We start from the raw sequence: 27655 nt of genomic DNA, 5'->3' as shown, positions 1-27655 counted from the left end.
GGGAAATCCATCTCGACTTGCGACTTCTTCACCTTCTATCTCCATCGCGCACATCATCCCTCGACCATGGCCATCCCCTACAACCGAGTGGTCACGGCAACCTCTTCATTGAGCGTGCGCCGAACCCTGCGCCTCAACTCCCGTTGCCTCCTCCACACCACCTCGGCCACACAAGCGACTCCAGTTCCCCATCCTACCGTCCCCGGGCCGCCACCCGATGCTCCTCAAGCAGCCGTCACATACGCCGCAGACCGCGTTGCGCGGAAGAGACAACACGTCGAAGCCCTGCGACAATCGCAAGAAGCAAAAGCCAACCCCGCCAAGCCGACATCCGTCCTGCAGAAGCGCTTTTGGAAGAATGTATCGGTGAAAGAGACGACTGAAGGTCTGCAGATTCATCTCGACACTCGGCCAGTGCGGAACTCGAAACGTCAGGTCATCACACTTCCCCCGAGTAAAAGAGCTCTCGCGAGTGCGATAGCGTTAGAATGGGACCAGCTCGTCAACGCCCAGCAAGCGCTCAAACAACACTACGTCCCCCTCACCAGTCTGACCAGTCGCGCGACCGACCTGGAAACAGCAGATGCAGACGAAGGCCTGGGTAACAAGATCCGGGAAAATATCATCAACACCCTCATGCGATACCTCGCCACAGACACGCTCCTCTGTTGGGCTCCCGCGCAAAATCGATACTCTCCCGATCGCCCCGGCGTGAAATCCCTCCGAGAAAGACAAAAAGACATCGCCGAGCCAATCATTGCTTTCCTCACCGCACACATCTTTCCCGGCCTCGAGATAGTGCCAATTTTGGGCGAGGATAGCATTGTCCCCATCGCACAACCTGAAATAACTCGACAAGTCATCCGGGGTTGGATGTCTCGGTTGCCTGCGAATGAGCTGGCGGCGTTGGAGAGAGGCACGCTCGCTACCAAATCGGTCCTTGTAGCCGCGCGTTTGCTGGTCGAGTGGAGCACCGAATTTGCACACCTTCGAACTTCACAGCAAGCTCCGGACGTGGCAGCGGAGCGATTTGGCATTGAGGCGGCGGCCGAGGCGGCGAGTCTGGAGGTGCTACATCAAACGGCGCAGTGGGGTGAGGTGGAAGACACGCATGACGTCGACAAGGAAGACTTGAAGCGGCAATTGGGCAGTGTGGTACTGATTGTGAGCTAAACCAATACAGAATAGATTTGTCATGTGGCTGCTATCCACGCCTTGCGTCAAGCAATCACGGTCTCGGCTTTCCCATGAGGTAGTCGTCATGCTGAACAAGTTTCACCCCATCTTCTTTGCACACATCCCACAGCGCATCGAGCTGTTGAACGATTGCATCATCGAGCGGCCCTTTGCGGATTTGCGCCATGTTGTTCTCGAAGTGCTGCAATTTACTCCCTCCGAGAATCACGCCATCCTGATCGCCGAGTGCGGAGTGGTAGACGAGCCAGCGCAGACTCAACTCATCCAACCCTATGCCGGAGCTTTTGCTGATGCTTCGAAGACGTTTGATGGCCTCGTGCATACTTGGATGGTCGTAGAAGTTGAGATAGGCGCCCCCCGCGCCCGATGCCCCTGCGTTGAACCTCGAGCCCGCTTGGAGCCCGTCTTCCGTCAGGTGGCCCAAGAGGAAGCCGCCGGCGAGAGGGGAGAAGGCGTTGATGACCATGTTGTGCTTTCGCAGCAGGGGAATGTTGGTGGTTTCATACCCTCTGCAAAGCAGGTTGTACTGCCCTTGATACACGGTTGGCTTTACATAGCCGTGCTTCTCGGCGACGTCCAGCCACTCCTGGATCATGGAGGGGGAGAAATTGCAGAAGCCGAGCTAGGAAGATATGAGTTTCGACCATCGGGATCAGCACGCAACACGACACGACGTACATGAGTAAAGCGGCCCTTCCTGTACTGCTCGTCGAGCGCCTTGGCCTGATCAACAACGGGGGTCTGCAGATCGGGAGTGTGGCAGTAATAAACGTTGACCTTGTCCACCCCCATCACTTTCAGACTATTGGACAGACTTTTCTCAATAAGCTCTGGCGTGTGCGAGCCATTGGGATTCATGTTGGTCACCATGATCTTGGTGTCAATCGTAAAATGCTGCGGCAGATGGGCCGCACCAATGCGCTTCTCAGACTCGCCTCCATCGTAGATGGCAGCGGTGTCAAGTCGCTTGATCCCGAGGGATCCGAGTACGTCTTTCAACTGCGTGGGGTCCTTGCCGCGCACATCGCCGGCGATGAATTGGGGTGGCATGTTGTTGGTTCGCGTGAAAGTGATTGAAAGCAGTTGGGAGAGATGGCGAGTCGAGCGATGATGGGACAAGGCTCTAACTTATCAATACGTCAACTCGGGACCGGGGACGGAGTTTGAATGGACATCCCGTTGGCACCGGAGACTACATGCGGCGGGCTGCGGACAGGCAGTGCAAGTGGGGTGCACTGGCAAGTTGCCCAAACTGGTAAGAAGTGCGAAGCACCAAGATCACGTGCCGTGACACACGTGCCAAGGCGCTCGGATGGGGAGAGAAAAGCGGGGATGGCGGGCGATGACGAGCATTACATGTACTTCACTCCATTCCACCTGCACCTCGCCAGCACCGAGTCCCCTTCTCCACTGTCTCACCGTTGGGGACGCGTCGCGATCATCGCAGTACTGAGCATGAAGCGCCGATAGCCCGGAACACCTCCGCTCCCAACGCCTCCATATCCTCGCTCTAGACCGCGACACTTCATACCTCGCCGGGAAGATGGAGAAGATCAAGCACGAGATCGCACGGACCGACCCTGATGTCCCCTTCCGTGCCTCCTCCTCCCACATCCACCACACATGGGCCAAGACCTTCCAGAGTCGTCCGGAGCTCTACATCCGCCCGCAAAGCCTCGAGGAGGTTCAAAAGGTCGTCAACCTTGCCCGACGCTGCAGGAGGAGGATTGTGGTGGTTGGCAGCGGGCATTCCCCGAACGACCTGACATGTACTTCCTCGTGGATGATCAATCTCGACGACTATGGCAAGTTGTTGCACGTGGATCGACAGAAGAAGACGTTCTTGGTCGAGGCGGGTATGCGCCTGCATGACTTGAATCACACTGCGCATCAGCATGGCCTCTCCATGCCCAACCTCGGCAGTATCGATGCGCAGAGCATCGCGGGCGCCATAGCGACGGCAACACATGGAAGCTCGCTCAAGCACGGCATCATCTCCGAATCGGTGCTCTCTCTCCGCGTTGTGCTGTCGAATGGCCATGCCGTACGGTGTTCGAATGACCAGAATCAAGACCTCTTCAAAGCGGCGCTGGTCTCTCTTGGCGCGCTGGGAATCGTTACCGAGGTGGAGTTCCAGATGGTGGAGAACTACAAAGTCGAGTGGGAGCAGAAATTGGTGCCGCTGGACGATGTCCTGACTCGCTGGAACACCAATCTATGGCTGAAGGAATTCACTCGAGTTTGGTGGATGCCGTACATGAAGCGCGCCATCGTTTGGTCGGCGGAAAGGACAGAGAAGCCGGTGCGGGCGCCGGACGCCACCTGGTACGGCGGCTCTGTCGGCTTCCACACCTACCACAACCTACTCTGGCTTTCCAATTACATTCCCTGGATCCTGCCGACCGTGGAATGGTTCGTGTTCGGCATGCAGTACGGCTTTTCCCCTGGCGTTTCCGCCACCGCCGTTCAAGACCTTTCCGATGCCTTGCTCATGAACTGTCTATACTCGCAATTTGTCAACGAATGGGCTCTCCCACTCCACAAAGGCCCCGAGGCCATCACTCGCCTTTCCGCCTGGCTCAACGGTGAACCGGGAGGCGGTGGAATTCCCTTCAGTTCAAAGGGCTTGTACGTTCACTGTCCCATCGAGGTACGAGTCTCCGACAGCACAGCCAAAGGCACCACGCGCCCATTCCTCGACAACACCTGCTCCGACGGCCCGACACTCTATCTCAACGCCACCCTCTACCGCGCCTATCTACAAGACCCGCCGTGCAAAGACCGCTACTACGAAGCCTTCGAGTGGCTGATGCACGAGCTGGGCGCCAAACCGCACTACGCCAAGAACTTCAGCTACACCACCGCGGAGCAAATGCAGCACATCCTCGGCGACAACCTGAAGAAGTGGGCCAAGGTGCGCAACGAGGCGGACCCCGAAGGAATGTTCCTCGGTGCCTGGCACCGCCGCACGCTCGGCGTCAGTCTGGCGGCCAAAGGCGCGTTGGAGGAGCGCGAAGTGTCCCGCACGAAGGCAGCGGACGGTGGGCAATTCTGGGTAGGCGAGTTGGACAGCACGAGGTCGGAAGCGCTGTCATTCGCTACAGCCGCTGCTCCGGAGCGCGGAGCGCAAGTAAACGGAGGCAGTCCGACGCCGTCATCGAGTGCGGAGAGTTTTGACATGATGCACGGCGCGGAGGCGGAGAAGAGCACGCTCTTCGACCGCTCGGACGACGAGGAGGTTGACAGGCCGCGATATCATGGACGGCCGCAGGATACGGTTACGGGGACGGCGGTGTTTGATAAGATGTGATGTTCAGTCTATCTATATCCAGAATCTCATGAGGTTGAACGATGATGTTGATGAGATGAGATGCGCCCGCTACATGTAATCAAAACGTTTCATCATCGTAATCCACGCCGTTGAAAAGATGCAGCACAACATCTAGCATGCAGCCCCGAAGGGCGTCCGCCGAACTTGACTCATCCTCGTCGCTGCCCCCAAACACCCGCAGGTCTCTGGTGGCTGCATTTTCGCTCTGTGTCGAGTTCGAAGCCGTTGGCGTGGGTATGTCGGTTCTTTGGTGAGGGAATGGCGGCACGTCGCTGCTCGACGTTCTTGATAGTGGCGACGCCGAGCAGCAGCAAACATTCCTGCGCTGAGATGTGGCGTAGGCCGGAGGGAGTTGCGCCGAAGAAAGAGGAGGGGGAAGTGAAGAAGCCGTATCGTACATCCTCGGCCGACGAGGTCGATGGCGCGTTCGTTTGCGATTACTTCGCTGGCCCATATTGGAAGTACTTGGAACCATGATGAAGGAGATAAGAGATGGGTATTGCAAGACGGAATGTAAGAAAGATGCAAGAATGAAGAAGAAAAGAAGAAAGATGACTTGTTCGTGTTATACACCCAGGCAACCAAGTCATATGTGTCCCCAAACGCCGACATCGCCGTTGCCGCGCACACGACACATTGTGAATCATGTTCTCGGAAAACCTGTGTGGCGTGAGGGTCTGGAGTCAACTGGGCGGGCATGAGTCAACGCCCCCAAGGCTGCCAAGGAATTCGTGGCCGGCCTTCGCCACACTTTCCCGCTGATCAGGCTGCGCTTTCCGAGATGGTCACCTGACTCCCAGAGGAACAGGGAAAGATGCGCACGCAGATCGATGGATGTCTTGCAACCTCACGTGTCGTGGATGATCATCCATGCGTGCAGGGTATCTTCGGTGACGGAGGATCTTCCCGACTTGATCGTCGTGACTCGACTTCATCACATGCGATGCTGTGTATGATGGAAGGTGAAGAAGAGGAAAAGCTGATGGTGTTGGCAATCAAGATGCTGTGGATTTGACAGACTGCTTGCTAAAGATCACACCGCTCGGAACACTTTTTCCTCCAATAACAATGCTCATTCCATGAAAATGCCCTCCCAACTCAGACGCTAAACAAAACAAGCTGCAAAAACTCCAAATTCAGCTGAGAAACGCCCCCCTTCTAGGACCGGCTCAATACAAGTACAAGCAACAAGATCCAGATCAGTTCATCCTCTTCCCATTACTGTCGTCGTTTTTCATGGAGTCAAGTTGCCAGCCTCCTCAAGAGTAGTCTCCTCGGTGCTGCCAATCTCAGCGCCAGCGTTGGCGGCGTCATTGGTGCCATCGCCGTCGAGGGTGTTCTCCTCGTTGGTTGTCGACTCAGTCTCAGAGCCAACGCCAGCAGCATTCGCAAGAGTCTGCTCGCCAGCGGCGACCTTGTTCAATTGCCGGCGGAACTTCTTGGGAACCTGGTTGCCCGCGTTCTCAAGCGTGCTGGCCTCGGTGCTGCCGATGGCGGCGCCAACCTCAGCCGCGCCGTTGGTGCCGTCGCCGTCGAGGGTGTTCTCCTCGTTGGTAAGGCCCTCGGTTGAGGATCCGACGCCAGCGGCGTTGGCGAGGGTCTGCTCGCCGGCGGCCACCTTGTTCAACTGTCGGCGGCGCTTGCTGGGGGGTGGGGGAGGCGGGGGAGGCGGGCCGCTGCTGCTGGAGCCGCTGCCGCTCTGCGAAGGAGAGGTGGAGGGGCTTTCACCCTTGAGGTTGCCAGCGAGGTTGTCTTCGGCATTCTCGACGCCGTAGCCAACACCGTTGTCGGTATCGGTGAAGATGGAATCGGAGCCTGAGCCAACTCCCGCAAGCTGGCGGCGGGTGGGTCCTGGTTGGGCAGGGGTGCTGCTGCCGCCCTTGGCACCGGCGATGGTGCCGGCAAGGTTGTCTTCGGCATTCTCAACGCCATAGCCCACACCATTGTCGGTGTCGGTGAAGATGGAGTCGGAGCCGGAACCGAAGCCCGCGAGCTGGGGAAGGGGAGCAGCAAGCACGCCAGTGGCGGCAAAGGCCAAGATGGCAGCGGCGATCGAAGTAGTGAAACGCATGTCGAGCGTGAGAGGTAGTGTTGGGGTGTTGGGTAAGGGGTGGAGGTATTGATGGACAAGTAGGTAGTCGGTATTGAAGGACCTGATGAGGTGCTCAAGAAGCTTCACTGGCTTGGAGATTGTGCTGCTGGATCTTTGGGTTGGACGATGGATGAACAAGACTGATGGGAGGGAGGAAGAGGGGGTTCTTATATGTCGTCGGTGCCAGTTGTTGATATCTTCGAAGCCGCTGAAGCCGTGCCTCCGACTGTGACGACGTCATGGCCACTGCTCTCCTCTCCCGAAAAGCATGCAACGTAGCGTCATATCAAAGGCGCAGGCGGTGGTTGTTCTGGTGGGGCAAGACGCCACGAGGGATCATCATCCATCTCACTCGCAGAGCGATGATCTCAACGTGCTTGGGAATACGAAGCATGGAGAAGACCAGGGGGGGCAACTAACGGTGTTCGGTGATGATCGGCCAGAACAGACCTCACCCGTCTGTGCCGTCGCCAGTAAAAAGGCAGGGTCGGAAGGTGTATCCTACAGGCCCCCGCGGCGACGCGGTTGTGCGGCATGAGAACGAAGGATAACGCCATTGATCGGCAGCATATTGACCCTGAAAGGGCATATGCAACGCCATGTCCGGAGGGGTTCTCCAGAATAGACTTGTGGAGCCTGAAGCGGACGTTACACCATGGGGTGGACGGTGCAGCCGTGAGCAATTGGACGGCAGGCGGATATCGGCACCTCGTGCGGTGGGGGATTGACAGGGGCCGGAAGCGCTGGAGGGTGATGTGAGGCGAGAGAACCACCCGAGACCCCCGTCACAGGCGGCGGTCATCCGCGCCCCCAACCATTCCAGCAGCTAGCTGGTGACATATCCTCAGCTGCAGCAAAGACGACGGACGTTCGTCGAGCCGTCGATCGTCAGGGAAATCTTCGGGCCGCCCCGCGCGATCCGTGATCTTGGGATGACGATCGTGGCGCTACGCGTGCATGCTCATGCGATAACCTTCAGGTGAGATGCAGGAGCCGTTCAGCCTAAACGGATCTGCTTCGAGAGGGCATTCGTCGGAAGCGGCAGCATGTTGTGTATCCCAAGATGCAAGCATGTCGTGTCTGGAACGGTGTATCGCTGAATCGTCGGAACACTACCCGCCCATTGATCGCTCGAAGATGGAGGCGTGAAGGGCGAGAGAAGGTGAGGACGCATGCCAAGACCCTGCATTTGGAATAAGCTTCCGAATAAGCATGAGTCCCGCAGTATTTCCGGAGAATTAAGGCGAGCGTGGGCGAAAGCTTGGGCCACTCACCACTCTCAGCAGCGTCTCGTCGAGTATCAAAGGGGACGGCGGGGTTCCGCCGGCGGCGACGGCGCGGCGGACGGGCATGCAAGAGAGTCTGCATGTGGTACTGCCAAGAGGCGGCGGGCGTTTGCATGCGCGCTCGAGGGCGCGCGCGAGCTGAAGCTTCGTCGTGCCATCCCAAGCCTCCAAGCCACCGGTGTCATTCCCTGCAGCTGGTGGCTTTTTCCCTTCCTTCAGCTCGCTGCAAAGGGCGTCCGCGGAAGCAGCCAAACGCCCCTTTGCCCAGGGCATGGCTCGTCCGATGCAGCCACACACCCATTCGACGTAACCCTGTGCGTTTTCTGCCCGGGCATGGCAGTCCAGCAACCCTTCTCGTGTCGTGGGGCGTTGCTGAAGTTCCAAAGCGATCACTGCAAGAACCCTATCTGGAATGAGCTCGCTGCATCGCAGCCGCGCGATGACAGTCCAAGGGCTCATCAAGCCACCTGCGTCGTTCTGCTAGCTCCCGCTCAGTGATGCGATCTTTGCCCCATGCGATCACAAATCCTCACTAGGCTGTCTTGGCGGAGTTTGAATTCCGTGCTTGTGCACTAGTCGTGATACACGCCGCCGGCGGGGAGTCATGGTCAAAGTCGTACCGCGTTTGTCTGGTAAGTTCCGTCGCCGGCAGCCTCATAGCCTGATCCTAACAAGACGGGCTGACAACGGACACGATTCTTCAACATCCCGTGCATCCTTCCGTTGTCTCCGTGCATCCGTCCGGCGCCGATGAAAAGATATGGACGTTGGACGCGAGGCAAGACTCGGTCCTCCGCCGAGCTTGATGTCTCCAGTCAGCCTCGGTGGGGTTCTTTCGGCCGTACCGTTCTGCTTGGTAAGAACAGGCGTGCTACGCAGCGGCAATGCTGAGATCGATGCAGGGGGACATGCATCGCCGCAGTCGTCATGCAAAAGCAACATCCCGCGGCAGCCGTCCTGCTCTTCACCTCATTCATACCACGTGATTATCGTGGTCCTTCTTTCCGCTTCATCTTCTCGATCGTCACGTGTTCACTCTTCCCACTCCAGCGTGGTCGACCCTTCAAACCTGAAAGATCTTCACCACAGCATCAACAAAGACATCGACATTGTAGTCAATGAGCACTCGCTTCTCCACCGAGCTACCCTTGCCCATAATGCAAATGAGGGAGAGCGAACTGTCACTCGTCGTCAGCCATGCACCTCGCACTCAAACCATGCAATCACAAAACTCACTCATTCACCTCTCTCGCAAACATGTAACCGTCTCCCGTTTTGTCGTACGTGACGATACTCTCGCCTATCAGACCCGCGTCGCTCGAATTCTGCCGCTGCTCATCCTCCTCCTGCTGCTCCTGCTGCTGCGGTGGTGAAGTAGAGGGCGCTCCAACTTGCTCCTGCCATCCATAGAGTTGCTTAATATCCACAATGACATCGACGTAGTCGGAGCAGACCTCGTAATCCTTCAACAGCGTCGGACTGGCATCCGTCGCAATGTAAATCTTGCTGACGGTGTCGAAGAGGTAGGCTTTCTGAATGCGACACGTGGCGCATAGCTTGGTGAGGAGGGTCTCGAGGGATGGCAGTTGTGGGAGCAGTTTCTGCACGACCTTGCTCATCGCTTCGAAGATGGAATGGTCGAAGATGCTGGTTTGGTAGTATGAGATGCTGCGGTGGCCGTAGCCGACGTCGGAGAGTTCGTCTTGGACGCGCTGGCGCACTTCGCGGAAGGTGTCGTATTTGTATTCTTCACTCAGACCGTCGGTCTTGTGGATGAAGACGTCGAGATTGATGCTCGGATAGTTCTTGGCAAGGAAGACGGCGGTTCGAAGGAGCTCGCTGATGCTGCTGAAGTACTCATCCTGACTGTCGATGATCCAGATGACGGCGCCGATGTTGGAGAAGATGGACGCATGATCGTAGCTGGGCGAGAGAACCGGTAGTTGGGTCGGGATTTCGGCGCTCTCAAAGTGCAGGAAGGATCCGCTAGACGTTAGTCGTGCGAACGGAGACTCCGTTGAAGGCGGGAGGGCTCACTGCATAGTAGCATGCTCGACCTTATACGTCGGCTCGAGATACAAAGAGTCGGCGGGAGGTAACTTCTGCACGACAACCTTTTGCACGGACGACTTGCCGCATCTTCGAGAGAAAGTCGGTCAGTCAGGAGGGAATTGAAGGGTGACAAAAAGCCTCATACCTCCTCATCCCCATAAACACAAACCTCGGATTCGCCTTCCGCCGCATCGGCGGCAGGGGATTCGGTGCGCCATGAGTGTAGCTCGTCTCGTTCGTCGAAGGCAACTCGTTCTGAAACTGCTGCGTCAACCAATTGTTCACGACGGAGGCGCTGCGACTGGAATGCAACGAGCTCTGAAAAGGCAATTCAAAGGGATCAGGGCGCAACTCTGCAGCCGGCGAGCAGGGCGCATGGATCTTGTCGGAGAAGAGGGTACGCATGACTGGTTTTGTTAGAAGGGTGAACTGGATGGACGATGAGAGGAGGGTGCGGTATACTTACTGGTTCAATGATGGCAACAGTGTGCAACCCGTCACATTACACCATCATGACTCCCCTCCGTCCTTCTTTGCCGCACAGAAAGTGCAAACAAACCCGACTGCAGCCACGCGCTGCCCACCACGTCCAACAAAGCAGGACCGAACATGCAGATAACAAAACCAGAAGAAAGAACTCCTCACCTCCATGGTCGCCATCCTTGCAACAAAAAAACCGATCAACCCGCCACGCCAATCAACCAACCACAACAATCGGTATGCAGCGTCGGAAGGCCAGCCGGACAGCTGGGCTCTCGCGTGGAACGCGGCTCGTGCTTCCCCCCTTCACCGCCTGTGTGCGTGCGACCACGTCGGCATCTGGGATTGGAAGGATGCGGCTCTTTCTGGTTTGTGAAAATCGGTCAAGACGGGTAGTCACGTCAGCGTCGGGGAGAAGTCGTCAAACGCTGCGATTGGATGATGGTGATGATATTGCTGTGCGATTGTGTCCAAGGAAGTGGGTGTGGTTGGATGGAAGGTGTGGCTGCGATTGCTGTGGCGGAACCAAGCTGTGGCGTACTTTCAACATCACGTGCACTCGGCAGTTGTCTTTGAATAGGGTAAGTTATATTCACGATATCTACTCGCAACTATGTAGCTACCTAATCCCTGCAAATTCTGGTCCGCACTCATTACTCCAGCATGATAGATGACCGAGAGCACGCGGTAGCTCCCAACCAACGCTCCTCATCATTACCAACACCGGCTTCGCACCCAGATTCCCACGCCATTCCTCCCTTTCCTGCATTAGACAAACGCCCAGCGCTCTTCGAACAACAAGCACAATCATTATTCGCGCGCTATGACACCAGCGCGGGCCCTATCCAAAGTTCGAGGGCTCGCTAGGCAGACGCATCTACCTGAAGCGCGCAGAGCAGCGGCCCATGACCTCTCCTTGGCAGACCAGCTCCGCGTTGAACTCGGAGCCGTCGAGGGTGAGGTAGATGTCGAAGTAGACGCGGTAGAAGGTGCCCTGCGGCGTGTCCATGCGCTCGAAATCCTTCTCGAGGTTCTTGCGGCTGAGGTCGGAGGTGAGGGTGACGATTTCCTTTATACCTATGATGAAGCTTCGTTAGGCATGCAAGGGGGGAGTATTAGAGGGACAGTAAGCTTACGTGGGTCTTTGGTGTATTCGGGGCAGACGTCCTCATCACACGCATATAGCACGTCCTCGTACATGAGCGTAGCGCCCGGGGCGACTTGTCGGAAGAAGGACACCTTGACAGGCTCCCCAATCTTGACTCGTTGTCCCTTTTGCACGAAAATCTGTCGTGTGTATTTGCAGCGATCCTTACCGTCGAGCGAAGGCACACGGTACTGCTCCGGATGATGTCCTTCCTTGAATGGTTGCAAAGTCGCCATCAGGTAATGTCTTCTGGCGACACGGGAGGTGATGACACGTTCGGTAATGCCAGCGGTGACTGCACCCTTGACGATGGCGGCGACCGAGTCCATGGGCCGCACCACCTTGTTCTGGAACTGAGGTGGCACGTGCAATTTGATCTGCTGGAAGAGGTACTCGGATGCACCGAACCCTCCGACCACAAGCACATTCTGCTGTATGTCAGCTTTGCCATCCGATCATGTAATCACCATTGGCACTCACCTGTAGCACTCTGTTCTGAGCCTGGATAGCAATAATCTGATTTCGAACCAGCTCGAGAATGCGGTTCACCACAGGCTCAAAGCACTGCAAGATCTCCTCATTGGTGAAAGTCATGTAGCCTTCCTCAATTCCGGCCTCGGGAAACTCCGCCTCGATTCCCACATCGACGGCCCACTTCTGCCCATTGTTGCGGAAGTCGGCCTTGATTCGGTTCTCAAAGTCCATGATACACTTGGCGTACACCTTGCCAGCCGTTCGCGAGCCGTCGGGAAGTTTCATCTTGCGGATCTTGGCGCGCAAGATGTTGGAGAAGTTTCGGTTGAGTGCAGTGGAGCCGCAAGAATCGCCAGAACCAGCAGTACACTCGGCAACGGTGAACGGTGACTCCTCTTCGACCTCGTATGCGATCAAATCGACGGTACCACCACCGCAATCGACAATGAGAACAGCGTCGTGGATCTTGAGGTTGAGCAAACCGGTCTTGGAGCAAAACATGGCTGCTGCTTCGGGCTCGGTGATGAGGGTGAGTCGGTTGTCGTTTTCATCACGCAGGAAACCAGCTTGAATGGCTGCTGCTCGCGTGGCGGCCTTGCCTGCTTCATTCCAGATGGCCGGCACCGTCAAGAAATATCGGATGTTGCGTTCTTCCCGATTGAACACCTCTCCCAGCGTCTTTTGAAGTTGATTGCGCATGGCCTGGCGCAGCTTGAACAGGTAGTCGGCGGCGACATCGATCTCAGACTTGCCCGGCGGAAGAGGAGGAAGGTTGATGGGGTCAATGTAGGTGTTTCCGCTAAGCATCAATTGAAGTTTGAACCACTCGACTTTCTGCACGCCAGGCTTGGGGTAGCCGGTAGGTGCCAGAGCGTCTGCGATATCAGGGCCCCAACCAACGACTTGCTGGTGTTGGTCGTAATAGAGGACGGTCGGGATCTGAAAGTATTGTCAGCCGAGTCATGTCGTGTACGCACAGCACGTCCAATTTCTACCTTTTGCTTGGTCTGAGTGCCAGCTCCCGGCCATTCGACAATGATGTCCTCCTTCGCCTCGGTATTTGTCGCAAAAGCGAACGCGACGCCGGAGAAGGTAGTGCCCTGATGTGAAGTTAGCCAACACTCATCACTGATATACCGCTGCGCACGCTCATACAAAATCAATGCCCACAATGAGTTGGGCCTTATTCCGCTGATTGCCATCATCGGTAGGCTGTCGCCCGTACATCTGCATACCCTGCGGCGCTGCACCGCCACTGTATCCATACCCGCCTTGCGAGGGATACACAGGAGGGGCATTGGGGTTGTACGCTTGGCCGGCGGGGTAGGTGTGGCCAGCGCCCGCGCCGGTGTTGATGGGCGGGACCATTGGCGAGTTTGTCCTTCCTGCAGGCGCGGCGTGGTTGGGATTGGGATTGCCCGCGCTTGCGTACTGGTAGGATGGTGGACGACCAAGCGGTGCGGGTCCACTCATGGCTCCTACCGAGGTCGACGAGGCGGCGGGGGTGACGTCGCTGCTTGCAGCGGGGGTGTTGACGTTGGCCGCTGGGCTCTGGGAGTGGGTGGTTGTGCTGCTGGCAGAGGGAGAGGCAGTGCCGTTCGTTACGGCGGGGGCAGCGGGGCCCGTGGTCGAAGAGGCGGAGGAGAGGGTGGGAGCGGCGGTGGGTCGCGAGAGGTTGGAGGAGGAGGAGTTGGAGTTGTTGGTGGGGGTGGCGGTGGAGGTGGTGATGGATTGGTTGCTGCTGGATCTACGAGTCGAGCCGACCAGTTTGCGGAAGCGGTTATTCATCGGACGCACATGTTCTGGCAGTAATGACCAGGGCGGGCGTTGGGGGGGTGTGGACAGAGGCAAGCGAGCGCAGTGGAAGCGTGGAGAGGGGCGGCGGGCAGGACGAGATCGCACGGGCGCAAGGGGATGGGCGAGGGGAATGGACGGCCGCGGAGAGACAGACGGAGGAGGCTGAGGGTGTTTGGCTTGATGGAGCAGGAACAGAAGAAGCTGAGATTGGACGAGGTGAAACGCTCGCCCGCGCGCCTGCTTGGTCTTGGCGTGGCCTCGTTCAGCTGATCCTGGCCTGGCGACACGACACGGCTCGTCGTCACACCGCAGGCCAAGGATGCATGTTGCAAGCAACGACGACTTCTGATCTGCGCTCAAGTCGATTCCGCCGTTGGGAAGGGCAGCAATGCCTGCCTGTCTGGCCGCAATGAATCGCCATCTTGTCACCACTATAAATCCCACTTGCTCTATGCCCTACGACACGATTTGGAAATCGCATTTCCCGAACGGGGCAAGCTCGGCCGCAGCGCCTTCCCTGTTTTCGATTTATTGATCGACCCAAGGCCCGTAGGTATAACGTATGTCGTCGTGTTGAAGCCCTCCCACCTGCTCTCCTTTCCCGCGTGCACTCCTGATCATTTCTCCACGTTTTGCCCTTCCGCAAAGCAAGACGACAGCAAAGGAGCCGAAACAATATCGGATCGTGCCTCAGCCGGTGAGCGAATCCACCAATCACACTCCAGACGACGCACAAGCTTTCACGTCTACGCTGCAGGGAACCTTAAACCTCCAATTGCGATGTGCGGGAATACGAGGGCAACGGGGGGGCTCCTCACCGATCAGCGAAAGGAGACGCGGCACTCGTTCACCCGCAGCCGGCTGTGCAAACTCGAAGCCCGTGGGCTTCAGCAAAACGGAGTTCCATTCAAGGCAACTAGTGATATACTACTATCGATTAGCAATGCATGGCCAAACTCGAGTGCTTCCACACCCAAATTCCCTCCCTTCCAGAACACCGATCCATGCGGTGCTCCATGCCAGCTATTCGTATTCGACGCCCCGGTGCTGTTCCTTCAACGTTTCCGCGGGGGCATGGGAACACGTGATTCGGCAGCGGATGGATGCAAGCCTGCCACTTACCTACCAATCCCATCCATCTGCATGCGTCTTGCTCGGCCCTCCTATGGCCTGCTCTGCGGGACATCCTCACTGCATTTGAGGTCGGTTAGCCATCATCTGCAGAGTGTGAATCGGATCTGGAAAATCACGAATTCACGGTGCAGCCAATAGAGGCCGGGAATGATGGTAGTAAGACGCTGAAGTCGAGATATCATTTCGCTCGAGTTGATGTCTGTCCATCAACGGGGAGGGACACCGTTTGGCGTTGCTGTGCCATTCGCTGAAGCACGACGCTTAGCGGGGTCGTCAAGTGTCTAAACACAATGGTCAGCTCGCATACAGACAGAGGGGGTCAAGCACCGCGCCAAGCATCCTTCTCTCGGCCCTTCATGACCTACGTCCAAGCCCGAGTTGTTGAAGCTACGCTTTTTATTCGCCGCGTCCATTGCCGTCGGGTCGGTCGTCTTGGGAGCCGACTTCTTCTTCGTCCGCGTCGGCCGTGTCTCGCCTTCTGCAAATACGTCCGCCGGGAGATCGTAACTATTAAGGTCAGTAAGGGATGCCAGCCGCAGAAACATGGGACATTCACTTTCGCATGTGCTTGACACGGATGGAGTGCAGGTTCTCATCGTAATTCTGCCACTCTTTGCACTGCTGCGTAAAGTCGCGGATTGGAGAAGAAATGTCGAGCGAATTCGCCCCTACATCGACATCGTCAGCAAGAACAGGGGATTGACAACGTGGAACACACCTTTAGTCAAGCCGATGCCGAGATAGAATGTGGTAGTCCAGATTGTCTGCGGCCCGTCTGTTTGCGGCGGCACCTCCGCTTCACCGTTCGGCGCAGGAACTTCCTGACCATCCGTGTCTGTCTGCGCGGCAGCTTGGAATTGCACATCTCCCGCCTGCTCGGTGGTGACGGTCTTGATCTCCTTGACTTGACAATCGAGGTTCCCGTCCAGCGTCTTGTCGATGTCTGCATCCCCCTTGCATTCGTGGACTCGGTTGAAGCCCTTGTTGTACGGTTGAACAAGCTCCACGCTCTTCGCGTCAGAGTGCTCAATTCCCACAATCAACCATTTGACTTTCGACTCTACCAGCCCAGACCACGCTTGCTGCGCCTCTTTCGTTCGCCCAGCGGTGATTACACAGATGTAATGTCTATACGCGTCGGTGAAGAAGCTGTGGCGCTGGAAGAGATCCCTCCATGGTCGACCACTTTCGTAGATGCTTCGGACAATGCCCTCCGCCCGCTCCATCTCCTGCAGAAGCACCTTCTTGGTGGAAGGCCCGATCGTATGGCACGCATTGGCGCGAGGGAACGCAGGAGTGATGATGGGCATGAGATGTCGCTTGTCGCCAGGGTAGATGCTGGGATCCCATTCCCGAAGATTTATGGAGCCCTCTTCATGGTTTTGAAGCAGCACCGGGCTCGGCCAGTTCCATTTCCTCATGAGATAGAAGAACTTCCAAATGACGAGTGGTGCCGCGGCTCGGGGATAGAGTTGGCAGATGCGTGCGACCATCATTGCATATGCAACTCCTCCGGGGTAGCCAACGATATTGCCGTAAAGCGCGCGCTGTTTAGCCCAGAGCTTCACCGCGCGCAATGCCATCCGGAACACCTTTGTCTGTGGGACGAGCTCGAGAATGCGCCGGGTCACTCTGGTGCCGTTCACACACTTCAGATCGGTGTCATCCAAACCCCGCAGCAGATCAAGATTGGACAGCTCTTGGGATTTTGGCACCGATTGAAGGTGGAGCCTGCAGAAGATGAGATCCACGGAGACACCGCACAGCTCGAGTTTGATGATTGGCACACTGATCCCGGGCACCGGCGTGAGCTCGGCGATCTCCTCCGGCTTGAACTCTTTACGAAGCAGGTCTGGCATGTATTGGAAGAAGTCTTCGCGGCTGACATGTTTCGGCGCGGCCATGAGTGTATCCATGTCGGATTTGGGCCCATAGACGCCGAGCTCGAAGCTACCAAAGGTGAATATCTTGCCTCCGGCTTCATTGAGTATGCCTGGAGGGAGGCCTTGCTGCTTCCCGACCATTGCGACTAGTCGTTTCAAGACGCTTTCCAGTCGGTCCAGGACGGAATGTCTAATGCGATCAGGTTAACGGCGTGTTCATACATGGTCATCCTCATCCCGGCTGCGGCCACCACACACCTTCTCTGCGTTTCCTCAGGAGCCTCAAACTCATTCCGTGATTTCAACTCTTGCAGAAGCGCATCATCCAGCTTGATATCCTTGGGGCTGGGCGGCTCCATGGACATCGTCCCAGACACGCCCAGCTTCGGGTCGTTCGCCATCTTGAGCTGTTGCGAAAGCACGTGCGACGGTCGGATGTTCGTTTCTAGTGGCTCATCGTTCAAGGCAGACGGTGGTCGAGGAGGCAGGTCAGAGCGGGTAACGACCGAGGGGTGGGGGGGCCAAAAGATGATGGACTACTGCTGTTGTGCGAAGAACACGCAGCGCTCAAGGACGAGGAAGTGGGCGCGCATGAACGCTTCGTGGAGAAGCAAGAAGTCGCGATTGCGACTTTCTAGCGTGATCCTGCACGCTGCACTGCTGTCAAAACCTTAATCGTCCAAGACACGCTTAGGTAATGCGCATGCCCTCAACATGAATCTGAACTGTCACTGTGAGGTAGTTTCAAGATTTCTCCGATACAGGCATCCTCTCCTACTCATGCCCGATTCAATTCCTAGAGAAGAACTCACGCAGCTTCTCATCCAACCACTTGACATCTTCCGCGCTGTCACCAGGCCCGCCCGCCCAATGCCCCCAGATTGACTCAAAGGCATAGCATTCGCCCACCCCTTCTCGCATATTGGCCACTTCATACTCCGAGTCTTCCGGAGCTGCTACTCGTTAGCACGTCTCATAATAGCAGCATGTGGACAACATACGAAAGTACAAATCGGTCCTTCCAGGCAAGACGAGGGCCTTTGCTTTGATGCCCTTCATGGCCGCTGCGAAGTCGCCATTGTATGGGTCTTGGGCCGAGCAGTCTCCAGACTGCCAAGTGTACAACATGGCAATCATGTTCTCGGGATCTAATCAAATCAGTCAATCGATCGGCTTGTCATTCCACAGAGAGCGCTCACCCTTCGACTGAGCCCAGGCCTCCCAGAAGTTGACCATGAAGTTCTCAAGCCCCTTGAACCCCAACTTGGTCTCATACAGCTTCTCGCGATAGAAGGGTTGGCTGAAGCCCCATCCAGCGTACACTCGACCGAGAGCTTTCAATCCCACCGTCTTCTCCTCATCCGTCCACCCTCTGTACTTGCCCTTAATCGCCTCACCTTTGCAAATTCCGCCGGAAACGGCGCCCTTGCCACTCAACACCGCACTCTTCACCCCCTCCAAGAACACCTGATTGTGCAGCGAAGTCTTTGCGCTGCCGCAGAATGGGACAACCAAGTCCATGAAATCGGGGTACTGCGTTGCCCACTGATACGTCTGGCCGGCGCCCATACTCCAGCCTAGTACAGCGCGAGCATGCTTGACGCCGAGCTTCTTGGTAACGAGCTCGTGCTGCGCTCTGACATTGTCGTAGAAGGTGACTTCCGGCCACGGACGAAGATCCGGAGTGTTGCTCGGCGAAGAGGACTGACTGTTGCCAAACAGCGCGGTGATGATGATGTAGTACTTGGCGGGATTGAGCGTCTTGTCCTCTCCGATAAGCCATTCGTTGTCGGAGATCAGCCCGCTGTACCAACTAGGGTAGATGATGGCGGGCGAACTGGCATCTCCAAATGTCTTGTAGGCGATGTGTGCGTTGGGGATGCTGCCGCCATTCTTCAATTCCCAGTTTCCGAGGGAATAAGTCTCGTAATCTTTCGACATGGTTGATGTGAGAGGGCGATAAGCAGGTAGGATCAACGTTGATGATGACTTCCAGGTCAGAACGAAGCTCTTATCGCCTCTTATACGCAGGCTACCCTCTCCTGGGTTCCCCTCTTCGACAGGGCCCAGAGTGTTGCCAATGGTGGGGTCCGGGCTGTTTCAATGACCAACGCTTTCTCGGCGCATGCGGCTCTCCCACTCACGTCGTATCTAATGGATGCAACCAGGCACGAAAGCCGTGCGGCTTAATCCCGCAGTCCGGCTCCGCGCATGACGGAATTGGAAGGCACCGACCTCAAGAGGTGAAATATCAGTAAACTTACCAATCGCGCAATACTCTACCCATTGAAACCCATCTCTGCTCTCTTTCTCAATTGTTTCATCTGATATCTTCACCCTGTCGTTGTCCTCAGAATACACCCGAACCGCAACTCCCCCGCAGTCCATCCAAGATGTCTCAAAGCCACAACGAGAAGATCGATGCGTACATCATCCCCCGCCAGCAAGAACCCCCATCTTCAATCAAAACCTCACTAACGCTCCTCTCCCACCAGCGAGAAGGTCATCCAGCGCAACCCGCACGGCAACTTCAAAGAAGTCGAAGCCAGCCGGCCGGAATGGCGCTCCGACGCAAAATGGGCCTTTACGCAAACCAAGAACCCTAAGTGGCAACCGGGTGACGGCGCGAACGACAACGGCGAGTGGAAGAAACACGCGCACATCGACATCGATCCCTACGCCGAAGGCCGCCCGGCCACATTCAACTACAAACTGCTCATTTCCGCCATCATCCCGCGGCCCATTGGATTCGTATCGACGCGGTCTAAAGACGGGAGTAGCACGAACCTCGCCCCGTTCTCCTACACGCAGGTCATCAACCACGATCCGCCGGTATTCATCGTCGGCTACGCAGGCGGCATGGACCGGCCGAAAGACAGCCTGCGCAACCTGACGGAGACAGGCGAGTGCACAATCAACATCATCAGCGAGCACTTCCTCGAAGCCGCGAACGCGACGAGCGTCAACGCGCCGTACGGAGTGTCGGAATGGGCGTTGACAGGCCTGACGCCGGCGGAGTGCAAGGATGTGAAAGCGAGCCGGGTGAAGGAGGCGATTTTCGCGGTCGAGGGCAAGCTGATGGATACGAAGGAGTTCAGCAGCCGCGCCGATCCGAGCAAGAAGACGGGCGTGCTGGCCATCATCGAGGGCGTGCGCTTCTGGGTGCGCGAGGACGCGATCAACGAGGAGAGGAACCTGATCGATCCGTCGGTGAGTTCTAGAAGGAAGGGCTGTGTAACCGCGGGGCGTGGAGGCGAGGTTGCTGACGATGGCGTGTTCTAGATTCTTCGGCCGATGAGCAGACTCGGGGGAATCACTTATGGGCGCTTGCTGGAGGGCATCGAGATCCCCCGCCCGGACTGGGAGGACTTCAAGAAGCAGGCTGAGCCGGCCGGGCTGGCCAAAGCCAAGGAGGACGGACAGTGACTGCTGGGAAGGCTGTAAGCGAGGCCACGTGCGGAGATTTATCCCACGACCGTGGACATATTACACGAGCGAGAGATTCCGCGAGGCTGGCGACTCCACCCGAGCGTTGGAAATAATACACGAACGTGGACATTTTACACGAGAGATAGACGCTTTCCATTGGCAATCCCTCTAACATCGACGCATGAGTCTTGGCGCGTTTCATGGAGTAGCGAAGACGGCCGCTTTGACGAGTACACTCCGCCCGCGAATCTGCACGCCAATGCCCGCCGCCATGCGCACACGCGACACGCCGTCCTGGGCCCCGAGAGCGCTTGCTCCATTACCCTTGCGCTGATCGCCCGTACCACCAGAGCCCTTCGCTTTACTCCCGGAGCTCGTCAACGCGCCCAACATGCCCCCCGCGCCGCCCTTCTTCCTCGTATTCTCGTCGTGTTCGTCGTCATCGTCATCAACATTCTCGTCCTCCGCGCCCGTGTCATCCTCTGCAATAGACGCCGTCAGCGGCGGAATGCCCGTCTCCAACTTCATCTGATCCTGCAAGATCGCGTAGCCCGGGGTGAAGTAGTCAATCACCACGTCGCGGCTCTCCAGCGGCAAATGGCTGGCAATGCTCACTACCAACTCGATTATCATATGCACGCCCCCTTCCAAATCCGGGGGGGTGGGGTCTTGGAGGTGCATGGAGAGGGCACCGACAAGGTGCTGCTTGAGCGATTCGGTGAGCTGCGCGCGATTTGCGGCGCATTGCGGGGAGCGCAAGACTTCCTGCAAGCCTTCTAGCGTTGCGAGCCGCCAGTTGACAACTTTGGATGTGAGATATTCCTCCTCCTCGGCCGTTTGGGAAGGAGGGGCAAAGAGGCGGATGTGGCGTTGTATGCTCTTGAGATGTGCGGAGAAAGTCGGGTCGAGATCGGGGTGGAAGTACTTTTCAAAGACCTCTTGGACGAGCCAGCAGGAGATGAAGGCCCTGCCCGCCGCCGTCATCTCTTGCTTGCCGATGTGCATGGCGTCTTTGTTCACCGATGCCCGCAGCCAGGCCGGCACTGTCCTCCAACTCTTTCGGATGGCAAACGCCAGCTGTGCGATGAGGCCATCGAGGCGGTTGAAACGCGTGGTGTACTCGCTGTCGTCGAGTGAGGTGCGGGATTGGGAGAGGCGTTGGTGTGCGAGGCTGTTTTGGAGCTGTTTGACCTGGTCCTCCTTTTCGAAGTAATACTTCTTCACCTTGGTATATTTCTCACCTATCTGAAATGTTAGCCGGAGGTGTATCAATGCGGCGATAAGGAAGGGGGCGCCGTACGAAGCTCTTTGTGATCTTTGATCAATTGATTTACATCCTCGTCCGTCATGTCGTCTACGGTCTGCACAGGCTGTGGCGTCTTCGCCCTCGTGGTATCCGCAGGGGGCTGATTGGTTTGATAGGCTGGGGTTGAAGAGTTAGGAGGTGCTACTGAAGCAGTGAAAGCGGACACGGTACCCTGCGGTAGTCCACCTGACTGCTGTTGTCCTGGCGCGAGACTGGCGCCGTTTTGTACACTCTGTCGATTGACAGCTACCGGTCGCGCGATTTTGGGCGCCAGGCTGCCATTGTTGCTCGGGGCAGCCATGGGGAGGTCTTCGCCGGGGCCTTGCTGCAGGGGCTGAGAGTGGGTATAGCTCCGGGCGGCGGCGGCGGCGGCCAAAGCGGGTCGGGTAGTGTCGGAGGTGGTGTTGGAGAAGGTCGAGTCGGAGGGGGAGTACTGCTGACTGGACAGGGTGTATGGGGAGTGGGAGGCATTGGGGGAGCGGGTAGCGGAAGTGAGGGTGACAGGTTGGCTGGCGGAAGTGGCATTAGCGTTGGTGGGGGCCGAGCGGTCGCTGTGATAGGCGGGAGCTTGCGCCGAACGCGGCTGAGCGTGCGAGGAGGAGGAATAGGTCGTCGGCGATCCCAATGCCTCTCCGGCCGTGGTTGTCGGGGCGGAATGTACGCCCTGCCCGCCCTGCCGTTGCTCGCGGAAGCCCTGCTCGGTGTTTAATCGCTGCAGCCTGCGTTGTGTCCATCGATCCGCCCCGCCTGCCGACTGCCCCGAGTCTCCCGACGTCTTCCTCGCGCCGCCCAATGAGGACTGGTTCATCGATGCGCCCTCCTCGCTTGTAGAATCGTGTGGTGTCGCCGAGCGAGGCGTGTGGGTGGGTGTGGGACGTCGCGCGGTGTCAGACGACCACGGCGGCGCAGGATCGGTCGTGTATTTTTCCCCTCTTCGCGCGCCTTCTCGTCCCCAAACGGTTTGCGCTCGCGACAGGCCACCAGACGCCTGGCCAGCCTCGTGACCGTGCCCGTCGGAATGGAAGGCAAGGTTGGGTTCGTAGCCGGGCTCGATGGCGATGGATCTCCGATCTGGGTTGGTTGGTCAGTATCGCTCTCCTTCTGCCGTGTCTCTTCCTCCCCATCATCCTCCTGCACCCACCTCCTGCGTATCCCGAGCTGAACCGGTCATTCGTCTCTCCGCGACTCGGCTGATCGGGTCTGGGGCTGCTGGACTGCGGCTTGGGACTGAGGGGGAGGTCTGTTGGATGGGCAGTGGTTAGAGAGAGTGCGGAAGCGAGGCAGTCGGAGGGGCGTTCAGTTCGACTGACCGGGGTGCTGAACACCGTTGTTGGGGAAGAGGGTGTGCTTGGTGGTACGGCCGGACTTGAGAGAGAAACGCATGGGAGCTTGGGCGGAGGGCTTCGAAGCGCTTGCGCCTTGTGCTACGCCAATCCCTGTCGATGGAGGAGCGCGCTGAGGCGAAGCGGGTGGGAGGGCGCGGGCGCTCTCGAGCGCATGGAGAAGTGGATTGGGAAGGAGATGGCGAGCGGACGAAGAGGAGTGGGATGCGGCGCCGGGAAATGGTCGCAAAACATGTCTTGCGCAAAGCAGGAGGTTTCCACCGGCCACCAAAAACGTGACCCTGTCACACCAAGCACGCAAGCTTCGAGCCCGGCGGGTTTGGTACAGCCAATCCACGACGAGCGATTATGATCAAGGCACCGTGGAAGGCGTGCATTGCGCGCGGCCTGCTTTATCGAAACTGTGTGCAAGACAGACAGATGCGCGTGGAAACGAGGGGGAGAGGGAATGCCATCCCGGTCTGCGTCGCTTCTTCTGACCCTCTGCTGCTTTGTTGGAGTACCGGCACGCGTGAGTCCGTTCTGGCCAACCACATTCCTCGGGCTCGTGTATAAGGCAAAGTACCCACGCAATGTACCCAAGTACCCCCGTACCCGTTCGCTCTAAGTAAATTAATTGCGAGTGATCGACAGACACCGCCTTATTCCAATGTCGCGCCATGCCCCCCGCCATCGCAACATGCTGGTGGCAGAGTCTGGAGCGCGGTGAGGCGCACTCGCTTTCGCAGTCCTTCTCCCATCGTCAGTGCATCTGGAATGGGCGCATTCCAGAAGACGCCCATCATGTAGGAGAGACGGTGGGCGCAAAGTCCAGCCAGCTCGACCCAATTTCCATGCTGCTTGGCGCCTAATCGCCCGCACGTGGATCAGGCTCCGGCGCAGAGAATCTCGATCGTCGGGCTGGCAGGCGGGCAAGAACTGGCGACAGCCACGAGGGTGGCGCATCGTCCACCCGGTTCTTGCCCGCGTCTAGACTTTCCCATACATTCGCTGTAAAACTACAAGTAGCATTGCTCTTGCCTGCTTTGTTCAAAGACCATCCCTCTCAATCACTACCTCCTCGACCTGATCTACTCACACAACCACCTACGCACCTAAGCTCTCATTCATCTTACGTCCCCACCAATACTCTCTTCCATCACCCGCCGCAACAACAACATCATCATGCAATTCTTCATCGCAGCCTTGCTGGCCATCTCCACCATTGTCGCCGCCGTACCAGCTCCCGTCCCAGCCCCCGCCCCCGCCACCGTCGACACATCAGCCTTTGAAGTCTCCAACCTGTCCATCCAAAAGGTCCAAGGCACCATCACCATCTCCTTCTCCGTCCACGACCCCAACCCTTTGACCAACGCCACCGAAGTCTGCAAAGGCTCGTGGAGTGCTGGGTCGAACGACTATCCCAAAGACACTTATGTATGTTGATTCCTTCCACCATCATTGATCAAGGTGCCAGACTGACATCTATTATAGTCGGCATGCGGCTCCGCCTTTGCGTGGAACATGCAATCTTTCAAGAGCGTCCGCTCCTTCCAGCTCGGTCTCGAGCACGCCTATGTTGACGATGCGTATGTGATTCCCATCCTTTACTACCTTCATCGCATGACTAACTTTGACAACAGCGTTGGCCCGCCACCCATGAACTGGATCACCAACTTCGGCCATGGCAACGTTTCATCGGACCTGATGTCCTGCAAGACCAAGAATGGTGCTTTGTCCTGCCTTCAAAACACCCCCAAGCCCATCAGAGCGACCATCTATGCAAGCATAGCGTAGTGACGGGTCTTTGTTCTCGATGCCTGGCATTCGAGACAACGCATCACTTATCAACGCATGGCCTAGCATGGAACCAATGTTTCCAACCGTCTAGCAGCCTCGACGCAACGCCTTGGAGGTTGCAAACGCGACCAAGCGTTCAAGCATGATCCAATGAACACTCATCCATGGGTCAGACGCACTCTGAGGTGGCCTTGGGTCGCCGGAGAAGATGACTCGCCATCCAGCACAAAATAGCGACGAGTGTGATGGCCAATAGCCGTCGTCGCATACCTGGATTGGGTGATAGAGGAGCGTTGTGTCTCAACCATAGAACAAGTCCGTCATAGATAGCTTTCCGACCTCGTGGTGCAGTCGTGGCATCGTTACGTCGTGGTCCAATGATAAATCTGCTGAAACTCCAGTCGAATGCCTCCCTCATCTCATCACCGGTGGTCGTCCCTCTTTGTTCCACTTGACTCGACTGCAAACCCACTCCACCGCTTCCTTCACGCCCACCCCCTTCAACGCACTCAGCGGCAACACTCGGCTATCCCTCACATTCTGCCCCTTCTCCCCCTCAAACACCTTCCGCACAAAGCCCTCTTTGATCCTCACCACCTCCACGCAATCCTCGCAGTCCTGCTTGTTCGCCAGCACCAGAATGGGGATCCCAGTAGTCGACTGGTGCTGCAGAATTGACTCAAGTACGAGCTTGCACTCCCCCAGCCTCCCCTCTGCATCTGTATTCGCGCTCGCCTTTAGCGGAGTCGAAGCGTTGTTATCGCTGGCCAACCGCGAAATGTCCCCATCCCCAATGTCCGTGCTGTCCACCACAAACACAATTGCGTGGCAGCTTTCAAAGTAGCTCTGCCACAGGCCGCGCAGGCTATGTTGTCCGCCCACGTCCCAGATCCTCAAGTACATCTCCGGAAGGTCGATGACTGACACGTTCTGCCCCACGGTTGGGACGGTGTTGAGCTGGGGTTCATGGTGTGAGGTATAGAGCCCTTTGATCTGCTCGAGGAGTGTGGTCTTGCCTGCGTTGTCGAGGCCGAGGAGCAGCAGGGAGTACTCTTCCTTGCTGGTCGCGTGGAGGTAGAGGGATTTGATTAGGTGGTACATTTTGACTCGCCTCAGATCGAGGAGTGGATTGCAGCGCTGTTATCTAAAGTCGGCGCTGTTCATCTTGGGGATGTTGCGAAGGGAACAAGAAATCTCCTGCATGGACACGTTCGAGACAGCCGATTGTCAAGTCGGGATCGACGTTCAGGCATCAAGGCATCAACACTGCGCACGTGACTCCGACCCCCGCGCCAAGCCCGCACTTTTCGCGGAAATGAGGCGTGCTCAACATCGCCTTTGCCATCACCACTTCCGATCAACCAGACAATCGCAAAAATGGTATGCACCGCCTGCAATGTCCTGGTACTATCACTGCGACCAGACTAACCCTTCCACAGGCACCAGCAGCAGGAGGCAAGAAGCAAAAGAAGAAGTGGTCGAAGGGCAAGGGTACGTTCCAGCGGCAAACTCCTCACCATCATCTTCACGATCTCCCTCCACCCGCCACGCCGTCGAAATTCGCCTTGCATGACCATCATACTAATCTTTCACCCTCCCCACAGTCAAGGACAAGTCCAACCACGCCGTCGTCCTCGACAAGGGCACCTCCGAGAAGCTCCAGAAAGACGTGCAATCCTACCGCCTCATCACGACCGCCGTCCTCGTCGACCGACTCAAAATCAACGGCAGTCTTGCGCGAGCGGCGCTCAACGATTTGGAGGAGAAGGGCGTGATCAAGAGGGTGGTGAGCCACAGTGCGGGCAACATCTACAGTGAGTATCGTGGTGGCGGGATGTCTTGTGCGAGAGTGGCATACTGACTTTACTTGCAGCTCGCGCGGTCGGTGGCGGTGCTGATTAGACGTGGCGATGAAGTGAGGAGGTGGGGAATCGGTGCTGGCATCTCAGGCGCAGGGACGGGTACATACGATCTCGCTCGGCCGTGAGCTCTTTTGATACCGACAATATCAGGAAGCGAGAGTCAATCCAGTGCTTTTCTTTCCATATCGCAGCTCTGGCATGTGCGGGCTGTATCCGGTTTCCTCGTGTCAGTGCTATCACTGAACACATGCATCGTCATTACATCGTACAGTATCCTACAACCCAAAAGGTTTGGTCACCTCACCACCCTCACTCCTCGGTTTCGGCCTCTTCCTCTCCGCATTCGCACACAGCCCTCTCATCGGCAGCTTCTCCAACCACCCCTCCTCCCTAACCACCTTGCCCACCTCAAAATACGGCTTCCCTCCCTTCTCCCCACTGAAAATCCCCGACCAATGATCAATCACCTCCTTCACCAGCTTCCTCGCCGCCCGCAACTCCTGCTCCCGCACCTTCTTCATCTCCGCATCCACCTTCCCCTCCTCCGGCCGCGGAATATCCTTCGGCACGTACATGTACTCCACGCCGCGCAGATCCGGCGTCGCGTCTTCGGCAAAACACCCCGTCACGTAGCCGCGCGCTGCGTCCCGGCCGGCGAACACGTGGTACATGCCTCCGGGCCCGTAGAACTTGGAGCCCTTGGTGACGTCGTAGATTGTGCCGTTGAGCGCGAGGTAGATGGGGAGCTTGGGGTCGGAGCCGTTGTATAGGGCTAGCTGGGTGTCTGTGAGGTGCACGCCGCCGTTCTGGTGCGATGTTAGTATGAGAATTCGGCGGAAGGGGGGGTTGCATGGCTCGACTACTCACCCACCAGTTCGTCAGCGTTCTCGTGCGACTCTCTACCCACGGCCGGTGGCCCCAGAAGAACGTATCGCCCGTGACGAAGAAGCTCAAGCAGCCATTGAGCAGTGCTATGCCGCAAAGCAGACGGATGATATCCACGACACCAAAGCCAGCTGCTTTCGGCGCCTTGCGCGGAGTCGAGGGTTTCGCGTCGGCGGCT

At 57.3% G+C, this 27655-nt stretch overlaps 16 protein-coding genes across 16 annotated transcripts; 5 read left to right on the top strand and 11 right to left on the bottom strand.

Annotated features, from left to right (window-relative positions):
- Positions 1-44: 44 nt before the first annotated feature.
- BDY17DRAFT_302649 (uncharacterized protein) lies at positions 45-1190 on the top strand (the record flags this gene model as incomplete). Its single annotated transcript, XM_033734443.1, has 1 exon — positions 45-1190. A coding segment is annotated over exon 1 (1102 nt), but the record flags the coding sequence as incomplete, so codon positions are not given.
- BDY17DRAFT_302647 (NADP-dependent oxidoreductase domain-containing protein) lies at positions 1191-2427 on the bottom strand. Its single transcript, XM_033734442.1, has 2 exons — positions 1876-2427; positions 1191-1819 (listed from the first exon to the last, which is right to left on the bottom strand). The coding sequence occupies exons 1-2, from the start codon at positions 2245-2247 to the stop codon at positions 1229-1231; spliced, it is 963 nt and encodes a 320-aa protein (XP_033587489.1). The 5' UTR covers positions 2248-2427; the 3' UTR covers positions 1191-1228.
- A 136-nt stretch (positions 2428-2563) lies between these two features.
- BDY17DRAFT_285037 (D-arabinono-1,4-lactone oxidase-domain-containing protein) lies at positions 2564-4507 on the top strand (the record flags this gene model as incomplete). Its single annotated transcript, XM_033732107.1, has 1 exon — positions 2564-4507. The coding sequence occupies exon 1, from the start codon at positions 2741-2743 to the stop codon at positions 4505-4507; it is 1767 nt and encodes a 588-aa protein (XP_033587488.1). The 5' UTR covers positions 2564-2740.
- On the bottom strand, positions 4503-5380 carry BDY17DRAFT_302645 (uncharacterized protein). The gene has a single exon (XM_033734441.1). The coding sequence runs from the start codon at positions 5225-5227 to the stop codon at positions 4640-4642; it is 588 nt and encodes a 195-aa protein (XP_033587487.1). The 5' UTR covers positions 5228-5380; the 3' UTR covers positions 4503-4639.
- On the bottom strand, positions 5375-6729 carry BDY17DRAFT_202518 (uncharacterized protein). The gene has a single exon (XM_033730115.1). It carries the CDS (start codon positions 6597-6599, stop codon positions 5763-5765), a length of 837 nt encoding a protein of 278 aa, XP_033587486.1. The 5' UTR covers positions 6600-6729; the 3' UTR covers positions 5375-5762.
- A 790-nt stretch (positions 6730-7519) lies between these two features.
- On the bottom strand, positions 7520-8667 carry BDY17DRAFT_202524 (uncharacterized protein). Its single transcript, XM_033730116.1, has 2 exons — positions 7895-8667; positions 7520-7803 (listed from the first exon to the last, which is right to left on the bottom strand). The coding sequence occupies exons 1-2, from the start codon at positions 8363-8365 to the stop codon at positions 7618-7620; spliced, it is 657 nt and encodes a 218-aa protein (XP_033587485.1). The 5' UTR covers positions 8366-8667; the 3' UTR covers positions 7520-7617.
- Positions 8668-8969: 302 nt separating this feature from the next.
- BDY17DRAFT_312721 (Gtr1/RagA G protein conserved region-domain-containing protein) lies at positions 8970-10363 on the bottom strand (the record flags this gene model as incomplete). The annotated part of the gene is made up of 4 exons (XM_033735647.1): positions 8970-9084; positions 9143-9892; positions 9944-10045; positions 10104-10363. The coding sequence occupies 4 exons, from the start codon at positions 10361-10363 to the stop codon at positions 8970-8972; spliced, it is 1227 nt and encodes a 408-aa protein (XP_033587484.1).
- A 654-nt stretch (positions 10364-11017) lies between these two features.
- Positions 11018-14039, bottom strand: BDY17DRAFT_302639 (uncharacterized protein). The gene is made up of 5 exons (XM_033734440.1): positions 13215-14039; positions 13055-13159; positions 12066-12998; positions 11575-12013; positions 11018-11515 (listed from the first exon to the last, which is right to left on the bottom strand). Exons 1-5 carry the CDS (start codon positions 13845-13847, stop codon positions 11316-11318), a joined length of 2310 nt encoding a protein of 769 aa, XP_033587483.1. The 5' UTR covers positions 13848-14039; the 3' UTR covers positions 11018-11315.
- Positions 14040-14719: 680 nt separating this feature from the next.
- BDY17DRAFT_302634 (Poly(A) polymerase papa) lies at positions 14720-17497 on the bottom strand. The gene is made up of 5 exons (XM_033734439.1): positions 17132-17497; positions 15709-17063; positions 15547-15658; positions 15356-15497; positions 14720-15271 (listed from the first exon to the last, which is right to left on the bottom strand). The coding sequence occupies exons 1-5, from the start codon at positions 17272-17274 to the stop codon at positions 15197-15199; spliced, it is 1827 nt and encodes a 608-aa protein (XP_033587482.1). The 5' UTR covers positions 17275-17497; the 3' UTR covers positions 14720-15196.
- On the bottom strand, positions 17498-19010 carry BDY17DRAFT_302628 (Alpha/Beta hydrolase protein). The gene is made up of 3 exons (XM_033734438.1): positions 18073-19010; positions 17875-18021; positions 17498-17826 (listed from the first exon to the last, which is right to left on the bottom strand). Exons 1-3 carry the CDS (start codon positions 18812-18814, stop codon positions 17663-17665), a joined length of 1053 nt encoding a protein of 350 aa, XP_033587481.1. The 5' UTR covers positions 18815-19010; the 3' UTR covers positions 17498-17662.
- A 66-nt stretch (positions 19011-19076) lies between these two features.
- On the top strand, positions 19077-20443 carry BDY17DRAFT_302625 (uncharacterized protein). The gene is made up of 3 exons (XM_033734437.1): positions 19077-19298; positions 19369-20083; positions 20156-20443. The coding sequence occupies exons 1-3, from the start codon at positions 19267-19269 to the stop codon at positions 20297-20299; spliced, it is 891 nt and encodes a 296-aa protein (XP_033587480.1). The 5' UTR covers positions 19077-19266; the 3' UTR covers positions 20300-20443.
- BDY17DRAFT_202348 (uncharacterized protein) lies at positions 20328-22538 on the bottom strand. Its single transcript, XM_033730114.1, has 3 exons — positions 21780-22538; positions 21603-21725; positions 20328-21543 (listed from the first exon to the last, which is right to left on the bottom strand). Exons 1-3 carry the CDS (start codon positions 22414-22416, stop codon positions 20501-20503), a joined length of 1803 nt encoding a protein of 600 aa, XP_033587479.1. The 5' UTR covers positions 22417-22538; the 3' UTR covers positions 20328-20500.
- Positions 22539-23914: 1376 nt separating this feature from the next.
- BDY17DRAFT_202331 (uncharacterized protein) lies at positions 23915-24936 on the top strand. Its single transcript, XM_033730113.1, has 3 exons — positions 23915-24367; positions 24425-24519; positions 24574-24936. Exons 1-3 carry the CDS (start codon positions 24116-24118, stop codon positions 24725-24727), a joined length of 501 nt encoding a protein of 166 aa, XP_033587478.1. The 5' UTR covers positions 23915-24115; the 3' UTR covers positions 24728-24936.
- Positions 24937-25144: 208 nt separating this feature from the next.
- Positions 25145-25831, bottom strand: BDY17DRAFT_255095 (P-loop containing nucleoside triphosphate hydrolase protein; the record flags this gene model as incomplete). Its single annotated transcript, XM_033731494.1, has 1 exon — positions 25145-25831. One exon carries the CDS (start codon positions 25829-25831, stop codon positions 25145-25147), a length of 687 nt encoding a protein of 228 aa, XP_033587477.1.
- Positions 25832-26107: 276 nt separating this feature from the next.
- BDY17DRAFT_326779 (ribosomal protein S25) lies at positions 26108-26632 on the top strand (the record flags this gene model as incomplete). Its single annotated transcript, XM_033737570.1, has 4 exons — positions 26108-26134; positions 26170-26221; positions 26335-26544; positions 26604-26632. The coding sequence occupies 4 exons, from the start codon at positions 26108-26110 to the stop codon at positions 26630-26632; spliced, it is 318 nt and encodes a 105-aa protein (XP_033587476.1).
- A 283-nt stretch (positions 26633-26915) lies between these two features.
- On the bottom strand, positions 26916-27621 carry BDY17DRAFT_233372 (cytochrome b5-like heme/steroid binding domain-containing protein; the record flags this gene model as incomplete). The annotated part of the gene is made up of 2 exons (XM_033730254.1): positions 26916-27398; positions 27460-27621. Coding segments are annotated over 2 exons (645 nt in total), but the record flags the coding sequence as incomplete, so codon positions are not given.
- Between the last annotated feature and the right edge of the window lie 34 nt (positions 27622-27655).

This window comes from Neohortaea acidophila (assembly GCF_010093505.1).
Source record: "Neohortaea acidophila strain CBS 113389 unplaced genomic scaffold BDY17scaffold_9, whole genome shotgun sequence".
NCBI classification, from domain to species: Eukaryota; Fungi; Ascomycota; class Dothideomycetes; order Mycosphaerellales; family Teratosphaeriaceae; genus Neohortaea; species Neohortaea acidophila.
The sequence above is the reverse complement of the archived record's forward strand: the minus strand, read 5'-3'. Positions and strand labels throughout refer to the sequence as shown.